General features: G+C 56.3%; 1 protein-coding gene across 18 annotated transcripts in view; it reads right to left on the minus strand.

Annotated features, from left to right (window-relative positions):
• The window catches only part of PITPNM2 (phosphatidylinositol transfer protein membrane associated 2), a 135,479-nt gene that overhangs the window by 15,250 nt on the left and 95,280 nt on the right, over positions 1 to 24,949 (minus strand). For 11 of the 18 annotated variants that reach the window (XR_009345936.1, XR_009345937.1, XM_059140013.1 and 8 more), the window contains exons 3-9: positions 9,881 to 10,095; positions 8,701 to 8,822; positions 6,102 to 6,329; positions 3,662 to 3,973; positions 2,621 to 2,716; positions 731 to 835; positions 487 to 557 (exon numbers count right to left, since the gene is read on the minus strand). Coding sequence is in view for 16 of the 18 variants with exons in the window: in XM_059140003.1 (XP_058995986.1) it covers positions 487 to 557; positions 731 to 835; positions 2,621 to 2,716; positions 3,662 to 3,973; positions 6,102 to 6,329; positions 8,701 to 8,822; positions 9,881 to 10,095 (1,149 nt within the window). In the remaining 2 variants the exon portion in view is untranslated. Of the gene's footprint in view, positions 1 to 486; positions 558 to 730; positions 836 to 2,620; positions 2,717 to 3,661; positions 3,974 to 6,101; positions 6,330 to 8,700; positions 8,823 to 9,880; positions 10,096 to 18,128; positions 18,302 to 21,797; positions 21,940 to 24,949 lie in introns of all 18 variants that reach the window. The other 7 variants (XM_059140010.1, XM_059140004.1, XM_059140016.1 and 4 more) reach the window with 2 other exon arrangements.

Raw genomic sequence — 24,949 nt, forward strand, 5'->3', positions numbered from 1 at the left:
CAAAGAACCCCCGAAGCGGACACAGGCGCTCTGCCAAGATAGCTTTATTGGACGCTGAGGGCCCCCCGAGGCCCCTGCGGGGTGGCTGCCGCTCAGTTCTGCCTAGACGGCTTTTGCATGCCCCACTTCCATCTTATATTCTTCAGCAAATGCAGAAAGGCTGGGTACAAGGTGAACATCTTTTTTTTGGTCTGGAATTTGCCAGTTTCTCCTTTCACTCTCCATGGGTGGAGCTGGGTCAAGGCCTTCTTTGGGGGCTGTCTGCAGTCCTTCTTGGTTCTCAGGGACGTCGGGGCAGGGAGTAAAGGGGCCCCCAGGCCTCTCTGTGATGGCGCCTAGGCCAACGAGGACGTGAGGCGGTGGGCGCCGAGGTCTGCCTCTGCACCCCACGGGACCTGTCCTTTGAGCTCAGCCCCCGCCCCCTGCAGCCCGGGGGGCCGTGGGCAGCATAGCCCCTCGGACCTCTGCCCCTGCCCAGGCACCCACCTCGATGATGTTCAGCTGCTCCACGCTGGAGGCCACCCTGAATTCAGGGGCGCTCTGGCGGTAGAGACCATCTGCAACACGGAAGTAGGGGAGCCGTGAGCCCACGGGACAGATGCAGCGACCCAGACAAGCGGGACCCTCGGATGCCCAGCACCGCACAGCAGCTGGGTCGGAGAGGAGGGGCCTGGTCCCTGCAGCCCCCTCCCCAGATACTGAAGCACCCCACCGCCCCCCACTCGGGTACCCTGTGAATCCTCTGGCTCAGGGCTTTCGATCTTGTCCATGAGATCATTGGAGTTCCACTTGGTGATGTCCTTGGGGAATATCTCCTCTGAGTCGGACAGGTCCTCTGGGGAGGAGAGAGCAGGGCTTCGGCACCCACCGGAGGGCAGGGCCCGAGGGGCGCGAGGAGGCCTGGCTGGGAGGTGCGGGGCCTCGTGGGGCCACTCCGGGCGTTCCCGCGGCTCTCTGGCCTGTGGATGCCTCCGAGCTCGCTTCCACCCCCCTTCCTTAGCAGGACGAACAGCTGACCGACACCCATGGGGCTTCGGCCTGACCTTTTCTAAAAACTGCGATAATGTTCCCGTAACATAAAATTCACCACTTAACCACTTGAAGGCAGCCTTCCGTTCGTTCCTAGTGCTGTACAACCACCACCTCTGCCTGGTTCCGGAGCATCTCCAGCTCCCCAAATGGAAACCTTGCCCCCGTCAGCAGTCGCTCCCTGTCCCCCTCCCCAGGTGCTGGTGACCACGGAGCCACTTCCAGTCTCTAGGGATGGGCCGGTCCTGGACATCCCACAGAAGGGAATCATACAACGTGGGGTCTTTTGTGTTTGGCTTCTTTCCCCGCGTGCTCTACTGCCATATTGCCCGGACTGGCAGGGGTCCGTGGCTCAGTCCGTTCTACGGCTGAATCCTATTTCCCTACAAGGACGGACCGCGTTTTGTCTCGCCGCTCATCAGCTAACATTCCTGACTGTTTCAACATCTACACAGACGGCCTCGTTTCTGCTTCTCTGAGGACCGCAGTCTGGGGCGCTGCTGGGTGGGAGGTGGCTGTCCCGGTGGGCACCGGCCCCCTCCCCCAGCCCTGCAGCCTGCCTCGGTCCTGCTTAGTGTCTGTGGACAAGTCCCTGTCCCCTCCGAGCCTGTGTCTTGCTTTGTAAACGACAAGCTGGAAACCTGTCTCCACAGACCGGTCTGCCAGTGGAGAGGAAGGGCCAGGGTGGGAAGCAAGTGAGTGTTTTAGTGAAGTTGACCCTTGAACAACACAGGGGCTGGGGCGCTAGCCCCTTACCCCCGGCCCCCGCCCCCAGTCAAAAATCCACATCAGGGCGCCTGGGTGGCTCAGTGGGTTAAACCGCTGCCTTCGGCTCAGGTCATGATCTCAGGGTCCTGGGATCGAGTCCCGCATCGGGCTCTCTGCTCTGCAGGGAGCCTGCTTCCTCCTCTCCCTCTCTCTGCCTGTCTGCCTGCTTATGATCTCTGTCTGTCAAATAAATAAATAAAATCTTTAAAAAAAAAAAAAAATCCACATCAAACTTGATTCCCCAGAAACTTCACTATTTATAGCCTATGTTGACCAGAAGCAGAACCGATAACATAAAGAGCCAATTAACACAGATTTTGTATGTCATGTATGTGATACACCGTATTCTTACAACAAAACAAGCTAGAGAAAACACAACGTCATTCAGAAAATCATAAAGGAAAATACATTTACGGTATGGTACTTATCCAAAAAAAATCCACGTGTATGTGGACCCGTGCCGTGTGCAAACCCGTGTTGTTCGAGGGCCAACGGGACCCCCGTCTCCCCAGCAAAGGTGGGTGATTCAGGAGGCTGTGTGTCACCGTGTTTATTTGGGGATTGGTGGGAAAATGGGCATTTCGCCTATTTCCTGCTGGTTTGCATTTGCTAATAAGGTTTCTACGGGAGCTGGACGTCCATTAACCCAAGAAGAAAACAAGGTCGAGTCTTCTGGAAAGAAACTCACAGGTGGCACAAAGCCCCGTCTGCGTCAGTCCATCCTACAGCCTGGCAGTGGCCCCGCCTCCTGGCGGCTTCCTCTCTCCCTCTGCCCAGACCCTCTCAGCTCTTCCCTCCGGTCCCCCGGGGAAGAGCCACCTACCATGAGCGTCGAAATACTCGTCGTCTGAGCTCTCGTCGGAGTCCCGGGCAATACTCTGCATTCTCCACTCGGAGATGCTGTGGCGGGAGGGGCTGGCTGGAAGGCAAAACCGCAGGCTGACCGGCCAGCCAGCCGAATGGGGGCGGGGGACAGAGGAGCCGGTGGCAGAGCAGGGCCAGGAGGGCTCAGGGGAGAAGGGAGAAGGGAGGGGGGGAAGTTCCTGGAACTTTCAAGAAAGTCCCTCCCAGCCCGCCTGGCACAAAGCAGTTATGTCCCAGGGAGGACCAGGAACTGGGAGTGTACTGGGGTTAAGGCTGGGACCTGCAGGCACACAGGCCTGGGGCCACTCCCGTGCTCTCAACAGCCCTCTGCACGGGGCGGGGGAGCCCCTGAAATCCTCCTGCAGCAGAGCCGGTAAGGCTGTGGGGCACTCCAGGAGGTGAGGGACATAAAAGGTATGGTAGGGACATCCACAGAGCCCCTCGGCACACACACAGGCCAGCCCGGTGTGGGGACGCTGGGTTTGAGTGGAGACTCCTGGCTATAAACAGGATACCCTGGTTTTTCCAAACCGCCACCGCACTTCGGCCGAAGTTCTCCCGGGAAAGGTCTTTCTCAGGCTCTAAAGGTTCTTTTGGCTTCTCCAGCCTGGCTGCTGCCCCAGGAGCAGAGACCCCTCCTGGGCATGCTGGGGGAACCCACCCAGACTCCCTCTCCTGCTGGGGACACCGGCTGCTCAGAGCTGCAGTCCTTGCAGCCCTTGTAGGGGCGTCTGGGGGCACCTGCTGCGGGGGGGAGGCAGCCTGGGCGCACTCTGAGCTGCGGCGCTGTGGGCAGGGAATGGTTCTGACTCCCCACCGGTGTGGCCCACAGGTTGGGAAGCAAGAGTCCCTGTCCGGAGTCAGAATTACCTGGCAGTGGCAGCAACCAGCTGCCGCGGATGGGGGTGAGGGCTGTCCCTGGGGTACACTGGGGGAAGGCAGAGAGACCCCCCCCCCCCAGCCTGGAGAAAGGCGGCGCTATGTGCCCCCGGGGGCTCACCTCCCCGCTTGGAGGACCGTGAGGACTTGGAGGACGTGGACCACTGTTTCTTGAGGCCCCGGCCCGCCAGGGGCTCCCCGCCACTGCCACTGCTGGGCTGGGCAGCATCCCCGGGCAGCTGGGCCTGGCCGGCCTCGTCCTCGGCCAGCTCTGCAGCCTCCTCGCCATCTTCGCTGAACTGGGCCATCTTGCGGGACAGCATGAGCTGCGCCTCCTTCTCCAGCTCCCGGATGTTCTCCATGTTCAGCCCGTACCACTCGTCCTGCCAGCACCAGGCCTGCCTGTGGGCCCTCACCATCACCTTCCGCAGGCCTGCCCCCAGGTGGTGGTTGGGGGGCGGGGGGTAGGGAGACAGGAGGGACAGGAGAGAGGGGCAGCGTTAGGTCCTAGGGCTGGGCGTGGGATTGTGGGCAAATCACTGTCCCCTGCCCTGTGCCTCAGTTTCCCCATCTGCCACTGAGGGGTCTGGCTCACAGATGGCCTCATGAGGTTCTACAATTGGAGCAAAGGGGCCTCGTGAGGGAATGTGGCTGCTCAAAAGCCAAGATGAATTTTGGAGGGATTCCTGCCCCGGGGGCGCTGGAGGGAGGACCCCCTCACTGTCTCCTGTCAGTGTCTAGTACACTTTTGCTATCGAATTTTCACATGGAAATCAAGTTCCAGTGCAAACTGGGTTGGTTTCTTCTCTCAAATAGAGCATATATACATATAAAATAAGATACAAAATAAGACAAAGTAAGACATAGAAGACTATGCCAGGCAAGCCAAATAACGAAAATGAAACTGCTTTCAAGGTATAAAAGATAATAAAAGAACTTTGGGGACAGAAGGCAGAGGGGGGTTGCCTGGGGCTGGGGGTGGGCGTGGGGGTGACTGTGAACATGAACAAAAGACTGGGGAGGACGGAATGTTCTAGAACCGTGTGCGCGACTCTGAATACACTGCCACTTAAAGAACTGTCCTCTTGCAAGGGGTGAAGTGCATGGTAATGCAAAATTAGGCCTCGATAAAGCTCGCTAGGAAAACATTAAGAAGAAAAAGAGCATCATCCCTACCCACGCCGACCCGGGAGGGAACAGCCGCCAGCAGCGGCAGGGAGCCCTGGGACGGCCCTCCTGGATGCCCTCGCCTCCCGCCCCACCCAGCCTCACTTCTGTGTGTCACTGACTTTCCTCTCCTGCAGCCCACACGTGATTTTCCACATGGCACTTTGGGCTGTCGTGAGTGTTGCTGATGTTTACGTGGACATGTCACGTGGCCGTGTCTTTTCCTAACACCTGTGGGGTTCTCTCTGGGTGGGTTTCAGGTTTGCTGCTGTCTGGTATTTACTTGTTTGCAACACCATTTTGCTTCTTCCTTCTTTTGTCCTTGGGCCTCTGGCTCACTTTCACTGTCTGTCCACTTTAGCTTTTACAGATCTGCTGCTCTGAACATTCTGGAACGTGTACAAGAGTTTCTCTTGGGGGCAAACCTGGGAGGGATGTCACCAGGTCTCGGGGCATGGATCTTCCACTTTCCTAGAGAAAGCGGAGCAGCTTTCCAAGGGTCTCTGTGACCCTCCTCCTGGCTCAGGCCACTCTGCCTCCCCCACAGTCCTTCCTAAATCCCTCCACCCTCTGCTCCCTGGAGGGCGCCCTCTTTCAGCCCGGACTGTCTCGGACCCCCAAGTCCTGGGCCAAGGCCTCAGGCATGGCACCCGTGGGTCCCGCATGGAAGAGACCGTCTGAGGACACGCCCCTGCCCCCTGCTGCAGGAGCGGGGGTGGGGGGGTGGGGGGGGGCTCTCTGCTTCTCTGCTTCCTCCTCTGCCAGCAGGGCTTACGGGACTATCGTCACCAGTCATTGTGAGCTGACAGAACACACGTGACACGTACTCTCAGGGGTGTGGCTTTCCTCACATCGAAACCAAAACCCTGGTTCTGGTAGTCAAAATGTATCTGCCCAGATGCCACTTCTAGTTCACGAGGCTTAGGCGGGGCTGGGCCCTTGGCACGGACCTCATGCCATGACTAGGGGGCGGGGGGCACGTAGGGAGCTGAGGGTACTGGGGAGAGAGGAGGCCCAGGTTGGGCCCAGTGGTCCACCTGTTCCCTGGGTACCTGCTCCAGGCCCGGCTCCATGGTGTGAGGGCACCTGGGTGTCCCCCTGTGACATCCAGCCCACGGGGTAGGCGGGTCAGCAGCAGGGAGCCGGTCTCCCCGCCCAGGGGGTTGGCACTAGATGCCACAAACACAAGCCTATCCAGAGCGTCTGGGGGGTGGTCCTAGGGGTTTCTTAAGGGGACAACCGACGTACACTGCCTATCACCTCTAGGCACTCGGCAGGTGGCCATGTAAACCTCAAGAGAAGCTGCACGTGGGCTTTGGGTCATCTTTCGGGAGTAAGAGGGGAACGTCGAGTCATGGCCAGTCGCGAAGGGCGGAGGGCCCGGGCGGGCTCACCGGTGTCGTGGATGAACCTCTCGATCTTGGACTGCATGCCCCAGTAGCGGAACTCCACCTTGCAGAGCTTGTAGGCGCACATGATGGGGAGCACCTGCTGCTTGTATTCCTCGATCCAGTTGTCGGAGAGGGGCCCCCGCTGCGTCTTGATCGAGTGGAACAGCTTGGGGTCCTCTTCCGTCTTATACTCGTTGGGGGGGACGGGGTCCTTGACGATGTCGATGAAATCTGTGGGGAGAGCCTGCCAGTGGCCTCTTCTGCCCCTCCTCCACCTACCCCTCCCTGCTCGGTCCCCTCCCTGTGTCCCTGCCTCCCCCAAAGCCTCCCAGGCCCTTGGGCCTCATATGCCGTAGGGCCGGACGTGGGATGGGGGCTGCTGCTCCGGGCCACTCGGACCTTGGGCTCTCCTGACCTCGGGGCCTGCGTCCTCCTCTGCCTCTACATAGATAAATCGGGTGATGAGCTGAGGAGGCACGGACAGATGAATCTCCGCAGGGGATACGGGCTAGGACCGCGGTGGGGGGGGGGGGGCAGCAAACGTGAAGGAAGGCCAGGAAGAGCTTCTCAGAAAAGGTGGCACTTCGGCTCCAGGAGCGGAGCAGAGAAGCCAGGGAGGCCCCACAGCACGGGATGGGAGAGTCTGGGGAGCCGCCGGAGTGTGTGTGCGTGCGGGGGTGGGGGACGGGGATGCAAGCTGCTCTCACCAGGCCGGGCACCCCACAGCGCCCTGAGGGGGAAGGGGCACCATATTCAACTTGTATTTCCGTCGTGGCTTAAGGCAGGCTGCCCTGCTCTTCAGTCAGAAAGAGGTGTCGGACCTCAGCTGGTTCTGAGTAGGGAGTGGAGAGCACAGGGCTGGGTGCTGGGGAAAGGGGACTTGGGGCCCGTGGAACCTGGCTGGGTGTGGGGTGTGGGGCCCAGAGGAGCAGCAGCAACTCTGGGACGGACCTGGGCCACCTCTTGTCACATGCTTCTTCCTCCTGCTGTGTCCCTCCCAAGGTGTGTGTGGGTTACTCAGGGCTGGGTACATACTTGGGGCACACAGATCCCAGCACAGAGTTTGTGGCTTGGAAAGCCCCTTTCCCGGATGGGTGGGGATGATGGCACCTGGGGGGCCGGGCCCTGGCCAGGCTCTGGCTGTCTCGTCTCCCCCACTTGGGATCTATGCGGTGGTTTGCAGACACAGAGGAGGGCTCTACTGAAACCAGCAAGGGCTCAAGAGCGCCCCCAAGGGCAGCAGCATTTGGGGGGTGGTCAGAGATCCTTCTAGGAGCAGATCACATGCACGGCCAGTGTGGGCAGGCAAAGGCCACCAAGGGGAGAGCTGGGTGTGAATGAGTCATATCTCAGAGACTTAGTAGCCAGGGCAGATGGCCTCTGGAGGGAGCCCACGGAGCTCAGGCCGTGTCTGAGGCTGGCTGGACCAGGGCTGGCGGAGGGCCTGTGTCATGCTGGGTCCATCCCTCCTGTTGTGCGTAGAATGGGTCCCACCTGCCCCCCCAACACATATGTTGGAGTCCTGACCCCCCAGTCCCTCAGACTGTGACCTTATTTGGAGATAAAGCCTTTAAAGATGTAATCAAATTAAAATGAGGTCATTAGGGTAGGAGGCCATCCTCTACCATGACTAACGTGCTTGTAAAAATGGGAATTTCGGACCTAGACAAGCACACACAGGGGGAACTGCACGTGAAGATGAGGGAGAGATCGGGGTGATGAGTTTCCAAGGCAAGGAACGCCAGAGATCGCCAGCAGCTGCCAGAAGCTAGGGGCAGGGCCCGGTACAGTCTGCCTCAGTGACCCCAGAAGGAGACAAGGCTGCTGACACCCTGCTGCTACTTCCGGCCTCCAGACTGTGAGACCGTGAGCTTCTGGGTTCTGTCCCCAGTCTGGTCCTTGGTTGCAGCAGCCCAGGCAGAATCCTATAGCTCTCAAACCCGAAAACTCCAGCAGGAGGGAGGGGGTGGAGTGAGGGCTCCCCAGGAAAAGCCTTCGTGCCCATCAGAGGCTGTCTGAGAGCATGGTCCCGGGGCGCTGGCAGCCACCTTTCCCATGAGGGTCCCGCACCTGCCTGCATTCCCTCCCCCACCCCCTGGGCTCACTCTCTGGGACGCAGCAGCTATGGAGCTGCCGGGGGCCCACAGGTGTGGTTTGTGCCGCCTGCATACGTTTATATCGGAACTGGAAGATTTCACAGGCAAATCCTGATTTCTGGCCTCTCTTAAAGAAGGCTGAACACACGGGGCTGTCTACCATCGAGGGGACACAGCCCCCACAGTGCCCACGGCACTCACGCTCGGCGTTCAGCCCGAGATGCCCCCCTGGAGGGACGGAGGGGACGGGCTTGAGTGGGAAAGGCCCCCAGCCTCGGGGTGTGCGTCAGGAACGTGGGGCCAAGGAGGCTAGTCCTGGCCCCCTCCCGGTGCCCTCATGCCTGCCTGGACTCTGACCTCCCGCCCAGGACAGGGGCCAGTCTGCAGCTGGCCAGGCCTGGAGACCAGGGGCAGAACTAAAGGGTCACGCAGGCAGGAAGAGCTGGGAAGTGGCCCTACTAGGCTCAGGTCCTCCCCGGGGCCGGGAGGGCAATTCGGGTAGTTACCGATCGTCAGCTGGTTCTTCTCCACAGCAGATAGGCTGAACACGTTCGGGTTTTCTCCAGCGTCCGTTTTATAAAAGGTTTCGATGTCGATGGAGAATTTCTCCACAAAGGGGCAAGTGAACCTGCGTGTGGACGGAAAGCCGACGTCAGGAGTGGCAGCTTGCAGGGGTGGCTGTGGGAGGGCTGGGTCACTGGGCCGGAGAGGGAGAAGGGGCTGGAGGGGTGGCTGAGATGTACCTGTCCTGTCCACCTCGGGAACCTTTCCATTGTCCCCAGAACCGCCAAGGCCAGGCTGTAGGGGTGGGGATGTGTTTAGGGGGAAGAGGGAGACATCACAGGAAGGTGCCAGAAGCCCTGAAGCCATCATCCCACGCGTAAGGCACAGCAGGGACAGAGGCACACACAGACACGCCCCAAGTGTGGGCGTGGATCCAGCCCAGCACTCTGTGACATGCCGAGGCCCAAGTCCCCACCCCCAAGCTACCAGGTCCGGCAACAAGGTGACAAGCCCGGTCGGCTGGAGATGAGCTCAGAGGAGAAAAGTGCCTCTGGGAAGAGAACTAACCTCAGCAGATCCTCTGACAAGCCCCAGCTCCTCACCTGGCGGTGGAGGCGGGGGGAGACGAAGCCTGAGGGGACGCACAGGGGCCCCCACCTACAGAGCTGTGGGCTGGAGCAGCCCCATCTGTTCTACTCAGCTACATGGGCGGGAGAGGATGGGGCACGGAGTGAAGACCCCCCTTTCTCTGGGAAGCCGAGAAAGCCCCGTTCAGAGTAGAATCTGATCAAACAGTGTCACGGGTGCTGGAGGCCACAGGGTGGGAGGGACTGGATGGGCCATCTGGTCTACCCTTGGTTCTTCCCAGCTGGTTGGTCAGCGTCCCGCACCGTCAGGAGATCACTGAAGGAGTTTGTACTCCCTGAGCCCTCCCAGGTGCCAATGGGGTCTCGGGTGGCCCTCGCTTGCCTCACACCTTCCCAGCCTCCCTGGGGCAGGGGGTGAGGTATCTCGGTGGACACTCCCCTCTCCTGCCGATCCTTGAGGACAGAGGCTCCAGGAACAGAGGCTCAGCTCCCCCAGGGCCTGGGCTCCCCAGAGTGTGGAGGGTGAGCCTGCCTAAGGGGTCGTGCCCAGGGTTCCTTCCCTGCCCCACAGCTCAGGGTGTGGGGAAAGCCCCACCTGGTTCGGGTGTAGGGGTAGGCATTCCAGGACTCCTCGACCACCCTGAGGGCTGCCTTGGGGAGGATGGAGCGGAACCAGCTGGGGATGTGCATGCCGACGTGGTACACCTTGTGTGTGTACTGCCCCGAGCCGCCAGGGCCATCCGTGTACGGCCGGTTCTCCAAGATCTCCACGCCGCTGCCTTCGCCATATGTCTCGTTCCGGCTCTTCTTCTGCGGGAACAGAAGCACTTGTGAGGGGCTGGGGACAGAATACTCTGCAGAAGGGAAGGGGCTGAGCAGGCCAGGCCCAGGAGTGCTGGGAGAAGGAGAGGCTCTGGCCAACTGGGCTGGCTTCTCTGGTGTCACTTCTGGACCCCCAAATCCAGACCCAGACTCCACATGCCCTGACACTCTTGCAGGAGACCGAGCAGGCCGTGGTTTCCCTCCTGCACCAGCACTGCTCGGGCACAGTGCTCCCTCGTGACTCCTGCCGGTCCCAGCACTGACCGTGTTCTCAAGATTAGACACACGTGAGGAAGCCAAGTCCCCTTTCTTCCTTCTAGTCCTCATGGTACTGCAGGTTCTAGCCCAAGCCATCAGTCAAGAGGGGCGCCTGGGTGGCTCAGTGGGTTAAAGCCTCTGCCTTCGGCTCAGGTCATGATCCCAGAGTCCTGGGATCGAGCCCTGCATTGGGCTCTCTGCTCAGCAGGGAGCCTGCTTCCCCCTCTCTCTGGCTGCCTCTCTGCCTACTTATGATTTCTCTCTGTCAAATAAATAAATAAAATCTTAAAAAAAAAAAAAAAGAAATCAGTCAAGAAAAAGAAATGAGGAGGCACTCAGATTGGAAAGGAATAACTAAAACCTTCTCAATTTGCCAATGACATCATCTCATATATGGGAAATCCTGAAGGATTCCCCCAAACGGGTCAGACCTAGTAAATGCATTCAGCGAAGCTGCAGGATACAAAATCCACACACAGAAGTAACCAGTGCAGAAAGGAAACAAAGAAACCATTTCCACGGACAAGAGCATCCAACAGAACAAAATACCAGAGGGAGATTTAACAAGGTGGTGAAACACTTCCATGCTAGAATCATATAACGTCCCTAAAAGAAAATCAGGATCTAAATAAATGGAAAGACATCCAAGTTCATGAGCTGGAAGATTTAATACTGTGAAGATGTCGATATTCCCCAAATCCCCAACATTCAAAGCCATCTACAGATCCAGTGCAATCCCTGTCAAAATTCCTAGGGGCCTTTTTGATAGAAATGGAAAAACTGATACTGATCCGGGCGCCTGGGTGGCTCAGTGGGTTAAGCCGCTGCCTTCGGCTCAGGTCATGATCTCAGAGTTCTGGGATCGAGTCCCGCATCGGGCTCTCTGCTCAGCAGAGAGCCTGCTTCCCTCTCTCTCTCTGGCTGCCTCTCCATCTACTTGTGATTTCTCTCTGTCAAATTAATAAATAAAAAAATCTTTAAAAAAAAAAAAAAAAAAAAAAAAAAAAAACTGATACTGATCCTAAAATCAGGAAGGATTAGTGCAGGAACTCAAAGAGCCAAAACAATCTTGAAAACAAAACAAGGGACAGTTGGAGCAATTACACTATCCTACGTGACATCTTGCTACAAAATTACAGTGATCAAAACAATGTAGTACTGGCATAGGATAGATCCAAAGAAAAGGGTCGAGAGTCTAGAAATAAACCCCCATATCTATATACTATATACCCAAATTTTCCAGCCAGAGTGCTGAGATCATCCAATGCGGGGAAGGAGTCTTTTAAACATGTCCCAGTCTATCCACATGCAAAACAAGGAGGTTGGACCCCTCCCTCACTTCATACACAGAGACGGACCCAGAATGGATCAAAGACCTAAATGTAAGAGCTTAAACTCTACAACTTCTAGAAGAAAACATAGCAGTAAATCTTCACGATGTTGGATTTGACAATGGCTTTTTAAAATACAGTACCCAGGGGCGCCTGGGTGGCTCAGTGGGTTAAGCCACTGCCTTCGGCTCGGGTCATGATCCCAGGGTCCTGGGATCGAGTCCCGCATCGGACTCTCTGCTCAGCGGGGAGCCTGCTTCCTCCTCTCTCTCTCTGCCTGCCTCTCTGCCTACTTGTGATCTCTCTCTGTCAAATAAATAAATAAATTAAAAAAAAAAAAAACTACTTTAAAAAAAAATAATAAATAAAATAAAATAAAATACAGTACCCAAAGTATGAGTGACCAAAGTGAAAACAGGTAAGTTGGACATCATAAAAAGTTTTAAACTTTTTGTGCATCAAAGGATGGTACGGAGCGAGGCAAAAGGACAACTCACAGAATGGGATAAGATGCGTGTAAGTATCTGGTAGTATGTGATAATAATGACTCTAAAATATTAAGAACTACTACAACTCAACAACAAAGAAACAACCCAATTCCAACACCGAAGGACTCGAACAGACATTTCATCAAAGTGTATACATGGTCGACAGGGACCTGAAAAGAGGCTCAACATCAACACTACGACAAGGTACCAGTCCAGAGCCGGCAGGACGGCTGAAAGAGCAAAGGATGCCGAGTGCTGGCGAGGATGTGGAGAAACTGGCACAGCCTGGCACAGCTCGTGGCGACGTGCAACGGTGCAGCTGCTGCGTTAAAGAGTTGGGTGGTTCTTCAGAAAAGCTCCACACACAATTGCCAGAGGACCCAGGAATGCTGGTGCTAGGTGTACACCCAGGAAAAGGAAACCACGTGCACACAGAAATCTGTACGCGAATGTCCACGGCGGCTCTATTCGCAGGAGCCGAGCAGTGGAAACAACCCAAACGTCCGTGATCTGAAGAACAGGAGAACGAGTTGTACCCACACAAGGAACGAGGATTCAGCCATAAAGGAGGGACACGTGGCTACCTGCCACGATGTGGATGAGCCGTGAAAGCAACGTGTCAGAAGCCCGTTAGGAACACGTGTAAGAACGTGTAAAAAGGCCACCTCACGTGCATTCCCGCTGGTAAGAAATCCCCAGAACGGACCAGCCCAAAGAGACAGAAAGCAGACTCCTGGCTGCCTGCGGGTGGTGGGGGGGTGGAGAGTGACTTCTCCTTGGGGTGACGACAGTGCTCTGAAGTCGTGGTGACGGTTTGACAGCTGTGAGTTTAGCCCCTAAACTGTACACTTTAAATGTGTGAATTCTGTGGGGCGCCACTGACATCTCCATCCAGCTGGTATAAAACAAAACAAACACAAGGAAACCAGTCCTGTGTCTGTACTCATTAGGGTCTCAGAGAGATCAAACATGGAATGCAGGAAGGGGCCTCGGTGCCGCTGCCTGGGAGACACGACGCCCGGGTCACCTCCAAGTGTCTCTCTGCCCCAGATGTTCTTCCCAGTGCCCAAAAGCTCAGGTTTCTGCTTATGCAGGAAGCCTCTTGGTCAAGGTCCTGGTGACTTTAAGCCCAGCATCTGTTTCCATAGTGACGTGACGGCATCGCCGAGGCCATCTTCGGTCAGCTTCCTGAACAGCAGGTGCGTGCGTGCGCATGCGTGCGCGCGCGCGCGCACACACACACACACACACACACACACACTCGTAAGTGTACTCGCCCACACGCACACACACACAGGGACTCCCGAGAGCATGGCCTTACCCCTGGGGCACAAAGACATGCTCTATGTCCGTGGCCCAGAGCACCTGAGTCCCTGTCAGAAAAAAAAAAAAAAAGTAGGAAAGACCCCTGTGGAGGTCACAGACGGAGTCCGCGGGGACGCACACTTTAAAAGAGCCCCTGGAACGTGGCCCAGATTCCATCATGAAAGCAGCGACCGTGCCCCCGACACTTTGGAAGCTCCTGCCTCTCGCGGTAGCTTTGTTCTTTCTGGTTGCGCCACGTGTTTTCTTTGCACGTACTTTCTCTTTCGTGACGGCAGCAGCCCCTTGAGAAAGTGCAGTATGCTGCCGTCCCGGGGTGCAGGTGGGTAGGGCCCGGGCTAACAGAGCTGAAGGGGCTCCCTCTTGTCCTGGAGGAGTCACTTCTCTCTGGTGTCAGTTTCCAAAATTCAACATCCGATCTATGGTCCTACGTCCAGTCCGCGTCCTTCTGTGTCTTTAGAAGAAGTGGGGACAGAAGCGCCGACGGGAGGGACGCAGCCGCCAGCCAAGGAAGCCGGCAGCCCCCAGAGGCTGGAAGAGGCAGCGTAGGATCCCCCCCTAGAGCCTTCAGCGGGAGCAGCACGGCCCCACTGAACACCTTGGTTTGGGACTTCTGGCCTTACGAACTGTCGTTAGCGAGCACATTTCTGTGGCCTGAAGCCCTCCGGTCTGGGATGCTTTACTATGGCGGCCCCAGGAAACAAACATATCTGGGGTTCAGGGTGGCTCAGTGAGAAGGGGACATGCAGGTCAGAGGAGCGAGGGGTGCCTGGGGTCTCCAAGGGCTGTAGGGGGGTGCCCGGCCTGCCGGGGAGCCAACACAGAAGAGATGGGAACCAGGGAGCAGGGGTGGGGAGGGTCCCACGGGCCTCTGTGGGCTACACATAAGCCTCTGCCATTCGGGTGACCTGAGCCTCAGTCGTCCTCAGACTCCTCGCCCGAAACGGCCGGCCTGTCCATCCCAGAAGCTCCCTCCTGAGGCTCGAGGGGAGGATCCTGCTTTGCCTCCCCCAGATTCCAGGGGCCCTTGGCGTTCCTGGGCTTGTGGCCACATCACTCTGCTCTCTCTGCCTCCACCGCCACATGACCTTCGCCAGGTCTCTCCCTGTCTTCCCTTCTTCTTATGGGGACAACAGCCGTTGGATTTAGGGCCCACTCTCCACCCCAGATGATCTCATCCCAAGATCCCTAACTAACTACATCTGTAAAGACCCTGCTTCTAAACAAGGTCACAGCCTAAGGTTCTGGATGGACATGGATTCTGGGGACACGAGTCAAGCGGCTGAGAAAGTGCTTACAGTCACTCATGGGGAACGGATGCCAAGGGCCGTCCGGGGGCACAGGGGCCACAGTTAGCAGTGGCACAGCCCCGGGGACCCAGACTGGGAGAGCGTCCGTACTCCCTGCGGGGCACTGTGTTCGCCCCACAGTAAAGAGGAGCTGAACAAACAAGTGGATCCTGGTTTCAACCATCACCGGTGCCTTCCCAGTCCGGCACCTCCCCCAACCATAGAGCTAACGCCCCAAAGCGCTGACCCTCAGATCTCCTCTGGCAACAGCTTCCGGAAGTGCCCCGTCCCCTGCACAACTGAGGCTCTAGGTCATGCCACACAGGAGTAAGCCCTCCTTGAACCGTGCTGACCTTCTCGGCCCACACCAGAAGCCACCCCCGCCTTGCCAACCATTTCCCAAGCTGCGCCGCGGAGCCTCCCGGGGAGACTGCGGAAGGCGGGCAGAGACAAGCACAGCTCCCCAGGGGCACACACGTGCGGGGCCCAGGGGGCTGCCCCGTGACCCTTGCCCACACAGGCTGATCCTGTGGGATCTGGGGGCTGCAAGGGAGAGGCCTGAGCCACCGAGGGCCTGGCACAGAAAAAGTAGGGACCCTATGAGGGGTGGGCATGAAGGACTCAAAGAGCAAGAATGCCCCCAGCCCCACCAAGGGCTCCCGTCTCAGAGCTGTCCAGGGTCCTGGCCAAGCCACCTCCGGTCACTCCCTCCACTTCTACAGGTGATGGGAGGCTCCCAGCCAGACCAATTTCTTTGTTTTCTTTTTTCATTCTTTCTTTTTTTTTGGTTGCTGTTGTTGTCTTGAGCAGCACGTATATCGAGTGTCGGTCAGCACGGCGCGAAGCAGTTCGACACACGAGCTCGCCCCACCTGGCTCACGGCCCCGTGGAGGAGACGGCGGGTTCAGAAGGCAGTCCCGCGGCTGGCTGCCACCCCAGCTGGTAAGTGGGGTCCAGAGCAATGGAAACACACTCGCTCTTCTTTCCGCAGAAACACAGCTGCTCTCCCGGAAGGCCTGTCCACCACGTGAGGCGCAGCACACAGCAGAGGTGCTCCGGGGGCACTGGCCTGAGGCCCACGAGAACATCCACGCTGTCTCCCGACCTACATTCAGTGAGCTGCACATGCAACCACCCCTTGGAGAGCGGCAAACCCTTTCCATTCTTCTCTGTAACTCGGCCCTCAGCCCTGGCTGGGCCCAGAACAGTGTGCATTCGACTCAGTGTTTTAACAGCTTTACTGAGATACGATGGGCACACAACCAACCACATACATGTACAAATACAGCTGGTGAGCTTGGACGCATGTTTGCACCCGTGAAACTGTCACACAGTGGAATAATACACTCAACCGTCACCCACCACGGTGGATGGAGCCCCCAGGAGCTCGGGGACCAGCGGGAGGTAAGACGGTGACATAGCAGGAGCAGAGGGAGGTGGCCCTGAGTGACAGACAGGTGTCAGTGGGGCTCGGATGAGCAAACACACACAGGCAGCCCCGGGCCACAGGAGTGACTATGTAGGGGACTATGGGATATTGAACATTAATTGGAAGCATAAGGATAGATATTCTGAAAAGAACAAAATACCCTAGAAAAAGGGGGTGAGGATGGCGGTGCTTCTGGGGAGCCCAGTCAGAGGTGACCACGTGCTCCAAAAAGCCGTGGGATAGCCTAGGAGTGAAAAGTGAGTCCCTGGATCCTGATGCCCCCCCAAGGGCATGGCGGGAAGCCCGCCATGGTCTGGGCACCCTGGCTCGGGTGGGACTTGGGGAGCCACAGGATGAAGAGTGTCCTTGAATAAGAGGAGCGATTTCCAGAGAGCTCAGAGCTAGGGGGCCGAGGTAAGTCCCTTCTCTTCTCCCCACTCTCCAGGAATAATCATGGGGTGAGTGGTTCAAGAGGGAACTGAGTGGCACTTCTGAGGCGCTCAGAGCCAACAGCCCCCCAGAGAGTCTGGCTCACTTTCCACTCTCCTCTTAGTCAAGCTTCCCGTGCCGGGTGGAAGGGGGTGGTGTTCAAACTCCCGGAGCTTCACAGGGCTCCTTCCAGAAGGGACTGGGGGACTGGGCTCTGCAGGGAGCTCATTACTCACTCTCTAGACCCGGGCCGGTGGGTGAGCACCCACCAAACAGTTCCAGGGGTGGAGGTAGAGCCCTTCCGGCCGGAGCTCTCCCTGCACCGAGGGCCCCATGTGACACCATGGTCTCGGGGCCGCGCCGAGCCATCCGTATGCCCAGAAGAGCAGCACCAGGTGAGAGCAGGCTCGTAATCAGACTCCCCACTGGGAGGAAAGCTGCCGGGCCGGGCCAAGGGGGCTCTGAGGACGAGCACCATGCTGGCAGGGCAGCTGGGAGGGGGACCCCCACTCAGGGGCAGGACCCCAGCTAATAGGAGTATGGTCACATCTGGGCCACGAGCAACCCGATCTCAGGTCTTCCCACTCTGTGCTCCGGGTTGGCCAGGCTCTGAACAGGGAGGCCCCCAGCGTCTGGGCGGGAGGGCCAGACCGGTGGCCGATGGAGAGGAGATGCATGCTATTCTCTGGCTTGTCACAGGAATCGATCATCCTCAGACTCATCTGTGACTTTAAATCAGCCACCCAGCGGACCCCGCTGTCTTGCAGGCATCTTCGGGAACCGGAAAGTAGGCCAGGTGCTCCCAGGCAAGTCGGTTGCTGTCCTTGGCTCCCGCCTTCCTATCTGTCAAATGGCCTGAATTAATGTGTCCCTCCAAATTCACAGGTTGAAGCCCCCAACCTTCCATGTCACGGCACTAGGTCAAGCTTTGGGAGATGAAGAGGTCACGGGACCGGCGCCCTCCCAGAAGCAACCCCAGAGAGCTCCCTCGCCCCTTCCGCCATCGAGAACCCAGCGAGAAGGTGGCCGTCCGGGCAAGCCAGGAGGAGGGCCCGCACCAGACACCAGTCTGTCAGCACCTTCACCTTGGACTTCCAGCTTCAGAGAAATAAACGTCTCCTGTCCAAGCCCCCAGTGTGTGCTGCTTGTTATAGCTGCTCATGCTGCCCAAACACACGGAGAGTATCTGTGTTGGTGAGAGGTCAGGTATTAGACGCAGTGTTAGTGCCGTCAGCGCTGTGAATGAGACCTCGGCAAGACCTCCCGATGCCACGGATATCCCCAGCGCTCCGCTGTGCTCCCAGCGTCGTGCCGGGAAGCCAGAACGCCATGCAGTTCACAAGTGTGTCAGGAGCCAACTGGGCCAACACTGTGCTGTCAAGGCTGCGATGCTCCCCACCGCCTCCTGCCCCCCGCCAAGTGTGCTGAGAGCCATCTGTGTGCTCCGCGTGTCCCACCCCGCCCCACGACCCACCTGGATCATGTACAGCTGGGCGATGCGGTACTCCTCCACGGTCATGGGCAGAGGAATCCGATATTCCTTTATAATCATCTTGGAGTCCGAGCCTTCCCGTCGATGGGGAAATGCGTGTGGGGACTTCTAGGCGAGGTTCCTTAAATAACCATGACAAAATTCACTGAGGACCCCTGAGAGACACAGAGAGAGAGAGGGCAGGAGAGTCACTTCCTGAGAGGCCGGTGGGCACAACAGCACAGAGGAAGGGCCTGGTCTCGACTCGGCCACGAGCCCATGGCGTGACCTTGAACAAGTCTCTCACATCCCCAGCCTTCACTGTCCCTGCTTGCTCCGCGATCTCATAGAAGCCATGTGAACCCTGATCGGCCACAGGGAAAGAGAGGAATGGGAGGGTATCCCATCCCTGAGAGTAAAGAGCACAGCACTCGTTTCTATGCCATTCCAGCAAGCCGCAGCGGCAGGCCCCTGGGGCTCTGGCATCGCTGGAGGCAGCTGCAGTGACCGCAGCTGGCCCCAGGAAGGAAGGGAGGACCGACAAAAGTCCAAAAAACCCACGTGAGAAATTAAACACCAGCAGCCTGGGACCCTCCAGTGCTGGGACAATCGGTCCCGGGCATGTCACTGGGCCCAGAGGGGCCCCACTGCTTCCGGGCAGAAGACCCTGACTTCTCCAAGAGAGGTGATCTGTACGGGGGCTCCAGCTCAATCCAGCAGCTATCTGTAACGCCTGCTCTGCTGGTGACACTGGGCTCGGTCTTGGGGGTAGAAGACACAAGATCAGTGGGCGGGCTGCAGAGAGCGTGAACTGTATCTCAATATGGCCCTTGAGGAAATACACAATGTACTCACAGAAGCTTCTACTTAAGAAGACTAAGAATATATTGGACGAAGATTTGCACCGAAAGCAATCAGATTTAAAAACAAGCAAGCAAGGCTCAAAGGAGACATACTCTCGGTGATCTGGAAAATGGAATTACCCAGCATAATCCCATCTCCCGGATGGTGGGGGCTTTGCCGTAAATATACGTGGTTCCCCGCAGAGAGGCTCCATGCTGCTAACTGGAAGGTGAGTGAAGTCTTCCGAGATAGGCAGTGGCAGAATTAGGATAGCATTTTAGAAAGACCACGCTGGGGACAGCAGTCAATGAAGATTCATGGTGACACTGGCTAAGTGGTAAGAACGAGGGTCCGGCCAGGCAGGTGGCGTCCCCGGGGCACCTTCTGTCTGAGGTCTGGGCATCACTCTGGCACTAAGGCTATCTAACGAGATTGAGGGAGAAGAACACACCGAAACTCTGGGACAATAGCCATGTAGGGCTGAAAGAAATTCTTTAATAAGCCAGCCAGGGAGAGTGACACGGGGCTGGGGGATACTATATGCATAAGCCAGAGACGGGCCGTGGTACCAGCCTCAAGCAACTCCCGTGTTATTCATGTCGGCACAGCAGGTAGGACTGTTAGCCTGATGCCCCAGCACCAAACTCAAGCTCTCACACATCCAGTTGCTGTAAATGCAATCCAAATAAACATCTCTTTTTTATTTTTTTAAAGGTTTATTGATTTATTTTCAGGAGAGAGAGTGTGCCTGAGTGGGGACGGGGGCAGAGGGTAAGGGAGACAGCAGACGCCCCACTGAGCAGGGAGCCCCACGTGGAGCTCCATCTCAACACCCCGAGATCATGACCTGAGCCCAAATGAAAAGTTGGACGCTCAAGCGATTGCACCCCCCCCAGGAACCGCCCCCACCAAGTAAACACCTTATTAGCTAATTAGTGTTCATCTACTTTACATCACCCATGAACCTGAACCCCACATTGGCTAGCCACAGCTGAGACACGGGGCACCGGCTTCCTCTTCTGTGACAGGAAGACCCCAAATGAGGGAGTTCTGAGACCCCAAATGAGAGAGTTCTGAGACCCCAAGTCTGCCCATCAGGCTTCTGAGTGATGTCACTACTCACGCAAGCCCCCATGTGACTCTCCCTCCCCTTTTGGGTGGTGGTCGCACATCACCGAAGGCCCCTTGCCGGGAGGGACTTTCCCTCACCAGCGAGCTGTTCCAATGCCACCAAACACTTACTGCCCCTCCTGGTCCTGTGTCTTCTCTGGTCACCCCGAACCCCTGAATTCTCCACAAAGGGGAGGGGCTGAACTCTCCAGAGGCCAAGCCCAAGTGCCAAGAGACCATCCCTAACCCTCGCTCAAGGCAGGTGGGTCCAGCTCACAGCTGACAGGGCGTGTGGGTTCGGGCCCCGGGAGAGAGCGGGGGCTTCGGGCTGCTCCCTCCCGGCTCTGAGACCCGCCTGCCCGAGGCCCACAGGCCGACACCCAAGCCTGGCTGGAAGCGGATCGGAGGAGATGGCCCAGAGCCCCGACTGCATCGCCTCCTCCCACGAGACACCAGGATCGGCCAGGCAGCAAGACATCCGAACTGCCATGGGGGTGAGCTTCCCACTGGCCAGAGAGGGTCGGGCAGGCACTGGGCTTGGGGAACGTCCTGCCGCAAAGAAGAGAGAACCACAGGCTTGGGGGGAGCGGGGTGAAGTGAGTGCTGGAGACAGACGGAAGGACCAGGTTCCATGAAGGTCGTGCCTCTGAAGCTTTTCTGCGTGGTCCTCACTGAAGCCTCAGGGTCACCCTGCCGGGAGGGTCCCAGAGGCCTGTCACAGAAGAGGAAGCCGGTGCCCGGTGTCAAGCAGCACGCCCTGCACGACAGGGCAGCAGGCACATCCACGTCTGCAGGGGCCTCAGGAGTTCTCCTCTGCTGCGCAGGAGAAACGCCGGGACCTGGGCCAAGTCCCATCGCCACCTCGGTGACTCAATGACAAAGAAGTCAGATGCAATCCCTAAAAGTTCCTGAGAAACTCTAGGAGTCTCAGTAATCCGCCCTCCACTGTCTTAATGGCCCCCGGGAACATGACCTGCCCACGCTCGCCTGCACACAAGTCTGACCAAGTGTCCAGGCGAAGCGGGGGCAAAGCCAAGAGCGCCAGCCCCATGGTGGCCGCGAGACTCAGACCCCGCTCTGGACGCAGCTCCATCTGTCATGGGTTGAGAGACGGTGTTTCTGCCCGCAAGTCACCAGAGAGCTACAACGGTAGCAGATAGACAGACAGAAGGAAAGAACAGAGTGCTGCACAGTTAGAGCTCTGTGCATGGCGACTTAGGCGAGGAGGGAGGAACCAGAGCTCCACGAGTGACCACATATGACGGGACGTCATGGGGGAGCTCCACTCCAGAATCGGATTTCAAAACCTAACAAAGCCTTTGTGAGCCGTGTGCCTCCCAAGACGCGTGGCTGGGCCTGCTGCGCCTGGCTCTCGCTGTGCAGAGGATGGGGATGAGACCGCCTGCTTTCCAGGGTTACCAGTGTCACGGAGATGAGAAAAGTGGACCAGCCAGGGGTGGCATTCTGTCAGTACGGAGGGGACGGAGGAAAGGCTTGAGGGAAGGTGGAGCTTCAAAGGGACGTGAGCGGGGCTTCCTGGAACCTCTGGAAGAGCAGAGGAAAGGAGACTGTGCTCCAGGAGAAGGAACAGTACAAGCCAAGCAAAGGCCCTGAGGCACTGATATGCCACGCCATCAAGGTGACCTCCCCCTGGTGGGCCTCCTGTGCTGTTGTGCTGCATTCTGGGTTTGGGCTGGTGTGAACACACCGAGGCCGCACCTTGCAGCCACTGGTCCTGGGAGAGGATGCTGTTCAAGGCTGAGATGTGGCCGTTCCCTGCAGCGGAGCACCCATGAAGTTCAGGGTGCGGCAGGAGCAGGGTGACAAGAGGCTGTCACTTGCTTCCAGGAGTGCTCTCCTTCTGGGGGAGAAGAGACGCCCTCCTCAGACGAGGCTTGACCATAAACTGTAAACATCAGGCATTTCCACCGAGAGGAGCAAAACACGGGGGATGGCCATTGATCTCTGAGCCCTGGCCGCTTGGGGTGTTGTCTTTCAAGACGATCACTCCAAAGGGGTCTCAACAAGTACCAGCGTTTTCCTTAGCTAAGAGAGTCAGGCCTGTTTCTTTATGACAACACCCACGCCAGTGGGTTCAGGAATCCAACTCAACTTCCTGTTGAAGATGGAGGAGTTCAGGATCATTTCCGTTCTATGGCCCTTCCTCGAAAACACCAACAAGAGACACAGGGAAGTCACCGCAGCTGATGAAGCAAGGAAATTGCTACACCCCCAAACCACAGACACCACGAAGGCAGAACTGAAGAAAGCAACATGCTGAGAGCTTATGGGGACCTCCTCCTTAGACTGCCCCCAAGTCAGTATCACTTCCTGAAAGTCATGGCCATGATCCTCCTGCTGCAATGAGGAACCTGGGCTGTGGATGCCACCCCAGGTGGGGAGAGGCATCCCCCCTGTCTTTGGTTTGTCCAAAGAAAAATTCTGAGTTGAAGTATTACACATATACAAAGGAGGGCACATATTGGAAGTATCCTGCAAGGACACATATCCTGCAAGGATCAAGAAACGGGAAATTAACAGCCCCAGAAGTCCCCCGTGTGTCCCCTTCTAGTCACGTCTCCTCAACTATGGATAACCACTGTCCCGCCATTTGCCTGATTTGTACTTTAAGAGAGACCAAAGCCAATGGATTGCCAACACCCAACTGTCTTTGAGCGATTTTGTATGGAAGCATACTGTTTGTGCTCTTTCGATTTTGGCTTCTTTTGACCGACATCATGTTCACGGAATTCATCCAAATTACTGCATGTGACTATAGACTGTTTGTCCTCACTGCTGTCTACTATGTCTTTCATTGGGTGGATGTACTGTAATCGAATCAACCCCTCCATTGTTGATGGGCATTTGGGTAATGTCCAATCTGGGGCTCATGGGAGGAGAGCGGCTGTAAACAGCCGGGTCCGCGCAGAGATGGGATGTTACACTGCGGAATGGAAATGGGGTGGGAGCTGATGGGAAATCACACCCACATGCCAGTTCTACACCAGAACCTTGCTTTCCCTTAAGGGTGTGGCTGGGAATGAAGTGAGGGTGGGGAGAGAGAGGGGGCAGCGAGGGGCTGGTCAGAACACAGACAGCCAGTGATGCAAAGAGCTTTGCCGAGAACCATCATGATGTATGAACCCTGAAACCTGAGAGAGACAGAATCCCTAGGCAGAGGATGAATAATCTCTCAGGGAGAAGAGAGAGCCTTCCGGATAGTAAGTCAGCCCGTAATGGAGCTGCAGACTACTCCAGACCACTTCCCACATTTTCACAGGCTGCTGTTTAGAAGGTAGCTGAAGAGTAATAATCCCAAAGGAACTCGCATGGGTCTTATGCATTATGGCCAGGATGGGGGGCAGACGAAGAACACAGCATGAGGAATCATCCAGAGAAATACAGAAAGACTTCAGAAAAAAAACAAGTCACAGACCCAGAGAAACTACAGATAGACTCGCTTAACTGGTAGGGGCAGATGGGTATAAGAGACGAGACACCGAAGTTTTAAAAAGAAATTATTTGAGAGCAGAAAGAGATGAAGGCTGAAAGGTGAGTTAACAGAGTTCATGAGAAAATGAGAAAGAAAGACGAATATATCACCTATTGTTTAAAAACCCTATTATAAGCAATGAAAAAATGACAAAGCAGAGCATGAACGACCAGAGGTGTTGAAGGTCGGCTGCAAGAGATCATACGAGATTAAGTGGAGAAGACCAATAAGACAACAATGACAGACATGGGAGGGAAAAGAAAAGCAAACACATACATAATTGGTGAAGAAAATACAATAACGGAACAGGGGGAGAGTATTCAAATATATAATGGAAAAATCCCCTGAACTTAAAAAACAAAAACAAAATTGAGGCTACAAATGAACTGCCATGGGGCGCCTAGGTGGCTCAGTGGTTAGGCCTCTGCCTTTGGTTCAGGTCATGGTCCCAGGGTCCTGGGATCGAGCCCCACATCAGGCTCCCTGCTCGGCAGGAAGTTTGCTTCTCCCTCTCCTACTCCCCCTGCTTGTGTTCCCTCTCTCTCTGTCTCTCTCTGTCAAATAAATAAATAAAAATATTTAAAAAAACAACCAACCAACCAACCAACCAACCAACAAACCAAAAAATGAAATGCCATTCTGTGGCCCAGGAAAACTTGATGGTGTGATTAACACCAAGACATCCTTAAAAGGTTACTGATCTTGAAGTGCCTGGATAGTGAAGTCAGTTAAGTGCTTAACTCATGGTTTTGGCTCAGATTCTGATCTCAGGATCACGAAGTTGAGCCCCACATAAGGCTCTGCACTCAGAGTGGAGCCTGCTTAAGATTCTCTTTCTCTCTCTCCCTCTGCCCTCCCTCCTGCCAGCACATGCTCTCTCTCTTAAATAAACAATACACCTTTAAAAAAGTTACTGATTGGGCGCCTGGGTGGCTCAGTGGGTTAAAGCCTCTGCCTTCGGCTCAGGTCATGATCCCAGGGTCCTGGGATCGAGCCCCACATCAGCCTCTCTGCTCAGCAGGGAGCCTGCTTCCCTTCCTCTCTCTCTCTGCCTGCCTCTCTGCCTACTTGTGATCTTTGTCTGTCAAATAAATAAATTAAAAAAAAAATAAAATAAAAAGGTTCCTGATCTTTAAGGATAAAGAAAGAACCATATAAATAGGGCACCAGGGAGGTGATTTGAGGAGATTCAGAATTCTCCACAGCAACCCAATTTCAGAAACCAGTGAAGCATTATCTGCAGTTGTGACACAGAATTTTATACCCAGCAAAACTGTCCTTTGAGTATAAAGTTAATGGACATTCTGTAACACAAGTTCAGAGGCTTAGACATCAACACGGTCATAAAAGAATTGCTTGATGCCAAAATCCAACCAAT

Source organism: Mustela lutreola, chromosome 11 (genome assembly GCF_030435805.1).
Source record: "Mustela lutreola isolate mMusLut2 chromosome 11, mMusLut2.pri, whole genome shotgun sequence".
Taxonomy (NCBI): Eukaryota; Metazoa; Chordata; class Mammalia; order Carnivora; family Mustelidae; genus Mustela; species Mustela lutreola.